The 6000-nt window shown below is 49.0% G+C and overlaps 1 protein-coding gene across 4 annotated transcripts in view; it reads right to left on the bottom strand.

Annotated features, from left to right (window-relative positions):
* Nucleotides 1–2826: 2826 nt before the first annotated feature.
* XPO6 (exportin 6) overlaps nt 2827–6000 on the bottom strand; it is a 154790-nt gene continuing 151616 nt past the window's right edge. For all 4 annotated transcript variants that reach the window (XM_004461429.5, XM_012526323.4, XM_071211217.1 and 1 more), the window contains one exon: nt 2827–3564. In XM_004461429.5, the coding sequence (XP_004461486.1) occupies nt 3463–3564 (102 nt within the window). In that variant the 3' untranslated portion in view covers nt 2827–3462. The remainder of the gene's footprint in view (nt 3565–6000) is intronic.

Raw genomic sequence — 6000 nt, 5'->3', positions numbered from 1 at the left:
CGTGAGACTGAGCTCTCATCTCCCAGGAGTCGACAAGCCTCACGGAGCTAGGCTCTTTTTTTCATGACTAGTATGACCTCCAGTTTCTTGGCCCAGAATTATCACTGATCATGTCTCCTTTTACTCTCACTCAGCAGGACCTGGTTTGGGAAAAAAATATTATCTAATAATGCTACCCATGACCCCATTAAAGCTTCATGGCAATCTTTAAATGATTCTAGTCAGCTCCAATCTCATTGGTCTCTTTGAAAACAGTCCATCACACCTCTTTGCCTTCATCCTCTTCTTAGGATGTTCCTCTACTGGTGTGTTCCTCCACACCCTCCGAGCACCTGCTCCAGTAAACATCTTCAAGCACCTCGCCCAGTTCCCTACTCCCACCTTCTCAAGGCTCCCAAGCCCCCATCTCAGTTCTCAAACACATCATTCTGCAATTATCTGTTTTCCTTTCTCCCCACTCTTCTGTGAATTCCTTACCAGTACAGGCTGCATCTTATTAATCTCCAAGTCCTTCACATGCCTAGGACCTGGTGAGAGGAGGTGTGTGATAAATGTTTGCTAAATTAATAAACGGCCATCAATCAATGATTCTTCCACCAAGGTTCAAGGAGTAAACTAGAGCTAAAGCTCCTTTCCTCTCCCTGGCTCCTGCCACTCTGCAGAGATGACAGAATGGTGGGGAGCCCCTGGGGTAATTACAGTGCTCAGAAGTGGGCAGGAGGCTGGGAGTCCAGTGTCCTGGGCCCTCGTTAGGCCTAGTCAATAACCAGCCAGGAGGTCCTGGGCCTCGGAGTCCAAGATTCACAATACAGGGGCTTGATTTGGTCAAATGGTCTCAAAGGAGCCTTACAGCTCAGACATTTCACACTCCAAAGCCTGTTAACTTTTATTCCTTCTTCTGAAGAGAAATCACGTCTCATCAATTATCTATTGCCAGTCTCAAAACACATTTGATCAGGCAATTTCATATTGTATAGAAATTTAACCTACAGAATAACACAAAGATTCATGTACGAGGATGTGCACTGCATTACTTGTAATAAAGAAAAACTGTCAACAAACCATGGTGTATCCACATGATAGAATAGCATCTGTCCTTAAAAACCATGTTTTTGTAGAATATTTAATAGCCTGAGAAAATAGTCACAACCTGTTAAGTGAATAAAAAGGAGACTAAAAACAAGAGCTCAAATTTAACAACAAAAAAAGTAAACCCTATTTATTTGCATGTATATAGAAAAATGTGGAAAGAAAATGCACCAAAATATCAACCGGTTTTCTCTGAGAAGTGGGATTAGAGTATTTTACACAAACCAAAAGAAAAGTCTGCCTACAGAAGAACGGCACCAAAACCCTCCTCGCCACACCAGAAGGAGAAGGCAGTAAGAAAAGCTGACCCACCTGGGTGAAAAGTGCCTGCCAGGAACTGCCCCATCTGGGCCTGGCCTGAAGCCTCACTCTTCTCCATCTCTATCCCTTTCCCATCCACTTCCTCAGAATGCGAAGACAATTTCTGGATTTGTCTAGGGCTTGAGAGCGGAATCAAATCCTACCCACACTTATAAGGTCTGCTTTGTGGCAGGCCCTCCAAGGGCCCTGGGGGTAAGAGGAACTTTATCCGTTTCTCTCCCCTCTCTCCTTCCACAGGTCACCCAGCCTCCTGCAGGCACACCTCCAAGGACTGGGGTTCACTGAACCCACAGCTGGGGCCAGGCCCATCAGCCTTGGAACAAAAAACCTCCATCCCACCCCACCTTGCTCCCCACGGCCTTGCCTCTACTCTCCCTAGTCTAGCCTAGCAGTCTTTTGTCTAAGGGTGGGGCTCACCAGCTGACAAATGGCGTGGCACCTCCACCCCACCACCTCCAGGCATACAAAAAGCCCTTTTACAATTTCAGGCAGACACAGCACTCCTGCCCTTGCCTAGCATGCAGGTGAACAGGTATTTATAGCCCAGGAATAATTAGATGTTAATTTCTTTCTGCAGAAGAGCAAGCCCGTTTTAATTCCCTCCTTCCTGAAATCTGAAATGAGGCTAGCTACAGCTGGGAGGCTGTGACTGCCAAGGAGCAAGGGACCACACACACATACATACACGCACGCCGCTCACACCCCATCCTGGTCCCCATCCCTCCTCCCCTACCACCACCACCACCACCAAAGGCCTGGGAAGTATATGCCATCTGCCCCCAACTTCTTTCCTCCCCAGTTCTACCGACAATGGCCACCCTGCCCCTTTTCAAAAAAAAAAACCACCACTATTTTAAGGTTAGCAAGCCCCTTTCTGCCTGGTGTGAGTGCTGACCGTGGAGTCATAGTGACACCCAAAGCAGGAACGGCTGCTAACTCGTCACCCCAAAGGGGAGACTCTGAAGAAATCTCCACACAAAAAGCAGGGCCAGGCCCAAGTCCCACACACTGCCTAGCCCTCACTTTTTCCACCAGCCATCAAGTGGCCATCATCCCTTGTTCTCTGCTTCCTGCCATCCTCAAAGAGACCTCATTTCACTGAGGGACAGCTCCTGGCTGGCTGTCGGGAAGGGGCCTGTTTCCCTGCAGCCTCCACTTCTGACATGGACTCTAGATGCCAGGCAGACCTGGACTCCACGTCCACTTACACCACCAGCAAAATGTCAGACCAGGTCACCTCTCCTTTCAGCATGAGCTATAGGGTCCCTGGCTCTTCACATGGCTTACAGAAGATGCTATCCAGAAGCAGGTGATCTAATCACAGTTTAGTCCCTCTCTGATATACTCTCCTGAGGCACAAAACGTGGGTGCTGGCTTTAAGGAGGCTCTGAGTGGAAAGAAACTTCCAAATCAGCATTTATATAACAACAACATAAGCATTTTATTTTTTCATTTAGCTTCTTAGTTTCTTAGTATCACAATGGAATGATGAAAAAACCAGAACAAAAACATGAGTCTTTGCAAGTCTCTGACAAAGACCAGAGACTTCAAGGCAATTGAGGGGAGTGGGGGCGTGGAGAAGAGGCTTGATAGAAGTGCCAAACCAGTTCCAACATCATGTCTCTCCTTGGCCAGCTGGGCTGGGGAGGGACGGGGAGGTGGAATGGTGTGAAGGTACCGCTCGCTGTCAGAAGCTGTCCTCTGTGTTTCTGCCTCATGACTGAGGCACACGTGATCTACAAAGGCCATCTCTCGGACTGCTCAGCGCCTCCCTGATACCTGGCCACCTGGCCCTCCACCTGCTCCCTATGCCCAGGGAACTCCAGCCAGTACTAAGATCCTCCCTGAAGCCAGTTCTGCTGGGTGGGCGGCCAGCAAGGAAAGCAAAGGAGGCACGGGGGCAGACGACACTGCTCAGGGTATGAGAATCCAAGGAGTGGCCGAGACTTGTCTGGGAGACAGTGTGGCGGAGGGTGAAGTGGTGTGGTGGCAGAGGCAGCAGTTCATCTCTTTCAGGTGGTAAGCAGGCCGCATAGGCGAGCAGGGTCAAGCCTAGAGCTTCACGGTGCCAGGAGGCAGGCTGTCGTTGCAGAGGCGGTAGTAGCGTAGGTCGTTGACGAGCCTATGCACATTCTGGGTGAATGAGGGCAGGTCCTGGAAGGCAGAGGCACAGCTGCAGCACAGCCCCATGTAGACCCTCCTGTCCAACCCAACGCCACAAATCACCCCCCATTCTACCTGACTCACACAGCTGCTTCTACATCAAGAGTATATTTTGGAGCAATGAGAATATTTTACAAAATTCAGAACTACTATTCATTCCTGCACTGTGGTCAGCAAGGGCTCCTGCAAGGCTCTGTGAGAATCAAGGAGAGCAGATGATGCTTTCACAGTGCTTGCCACATGCCAGGCACTGCTCCAAGCCACCGAACAGCTAGTAACTCATTTAATCCTGCATCCCTAGGATACAGGTTCTACTGAAACACAGAGAGATTAAGAAACTTGTCCCATGTTACATAGACAGGAAGGAAAGGAGTCCTAGATTTTGAATCAGCAAACTTGCTACTGATCCCAGCCAGGCTCCTGAGCTCAGGTATGCCTGCTAACACACTCTCTCCTTCATCAAGGCAACTGAGGTGATGGCACTGACACCCAGCAGTACCCACAGAAGCTCCACACAGGGTTGTAGGAAGCCCCTACCAATCCAGGGACATGACAGCAGTAATCCCCATGCAGCCCCCACCTAGTCTGCCAGGGAGTGGCAGGGAACCACGGAAAGCACCCAAACTGTGCAGCAAGGGAACCCCTCTCGGCTGGAATCTCACACGCCACCACATGTAACCATGAGAACACTGAATGTCTGTTTCCTCATCTTTAGATTGGGCTTACTGAATGCCTAACCTGTAAGTCCAAATGTGGAGTCAAACAGTTGGTGCAGAGCACTGCTACCGAGTAGGGTGGAGCCCTGCCCCAGCTGACGTCAGATGCTCCCTTCTTAAACCCGTGAGCAGAAGAGAGGTCCCCGCAGGTGCACTCGGCTCAGGAGACAGCCGAAGGCTCTTCCAGCTCTCTTCCGCTTCATTCCCACCTCAACCTGCTAAACCTTACTCCTCCCTCAGAACTCAGCTCCAAGTCTCCCTCTTTCCAAAAGGCTTCTCAGGCACCTCCTAATTCCTGGCCCCAGCTGCCTAAGTCAGTGCCTCTGCTCTGAGCTCTCAAAGTGTACCTGGATCACCCTGTTTGGGAGTGTGTGCAGGCTCTGGAAGTAAAATGCCTGCTTCCCGGCTCTGTCATTCCAAGTTCTTAACTAACAACTAATTGCTGACCTTCCTGTGCCTGGGCTCATCTGTGAAATGGGTTTGATAATAGAACCTAAACGATGCAGGTAAATAAAGTGCTTGGCAACAGTGTGGCGCACAGAGGGCGCTGTACTGCCTTGCCACAAGATTCTTTGAAGACAGACTTGTCACAGGCTGTGAGGCAGCACAGAGAATGACTGCATGAATGGGAGGCAGTGATTGCTTCATCCCTTGATTTATTCCAACCTCAAGAAAACCAAGGAATGTCTTTAAATCTGTGGCTTCCAAATGCCAAATCAGAATTTCCTAGGATGGAACGCAGGAGTTTGTTTCTGGATTTCTGATAAGCTTCTGATGCCTAACAAGATTTGGAAATCACTACTTTTTTTTTTTTTTTTTAAAGAGGTAGCAGGGACGCAGGACCTCAAGCATGGGAGGCAGGAGCTCACCACTGAGCTACATCTGCTCTCCTGGAAACCACTACCTTAAATGAAGAAATTAACAGAGGATGACATCATTAGAAACTGGTCATTAAATATTGGGATGTGGCTACTGGGAAAAAGAAGGTAAACTACCAAAGTGGCTGAAATGAACTTTAGGAAGCTTAGGAAAGAACAAGACTAGAATCCAGGGAAAGAAAGATTCCAGACAAAGAATAGGAGCTGAGTCTAAGAAAAAACTAACCAGACATGTATCACAGATGAGAATAGCAAGGAACCAGTGAAGTTTGCTCCAGCAAGAGCAATATATAAATCTGAGCACTGCAGTGGAACTATGGACAGGCTACAGAGAGACCCAGCAATGTACAAGCACAGAGACCCAGCAAGAAGCAACAGAAATCATGTGAGGAACACTAAGAAGGAAATGGAAGAAAGATGAGATTTAATTTCATCAAACACCAGAAGGTGAAAGAAGAAAATTACTTAATCCAATAGGAAAAATTCCAAGAAGAGGCCATCAGCCAAGCAGGGGCTTCTATGAAGGCCATCTGACAGAAGAAGCAGGAGGAGCAGGAGGAGGGCAGGTGAGAGCCCAGGAAGGGGACCCCAGGAGAGGCCCAAATATATCAGCAACAACAGCTTCGTGTGCATCTAGAGCTGTTAGCATTGCAGCTCCCATATAAGGTTCTGCACAGGCTGAGATGGCCCACCCAGCCTCCCCCAGGCAGGCAGCAGCAGGAGCAGAGGATGAGTGCTATGCAGGCTCATCCAGTCCACTTAACTAACACTGGAGAGCCCAGGGCAGCCCGTGGAGCTTGTCCCATTTCTAATGCTGGGGACCCAGAAATACA

Source organism: Dasypus novemcinctus, chromosome 23 (genome assembly GCF_030445035.2).
Source record: "Dasypus novemcinctus isolate mDasNov1 chromosome 23, mDasNov1.1.hap2, whole genome shotgun sequence".
Classification (NCBI taxonomy): Eukaryota; Metazoa; Chordata; class Mammalia; order Cingulata; family Dasypodidae; genus Dasypus; species Dasypus novemcinctus.
Note: the sequence above shows the minus strand (reverse complement) of the source record. Positions and strands in the feature narration are given on the sequence as shown.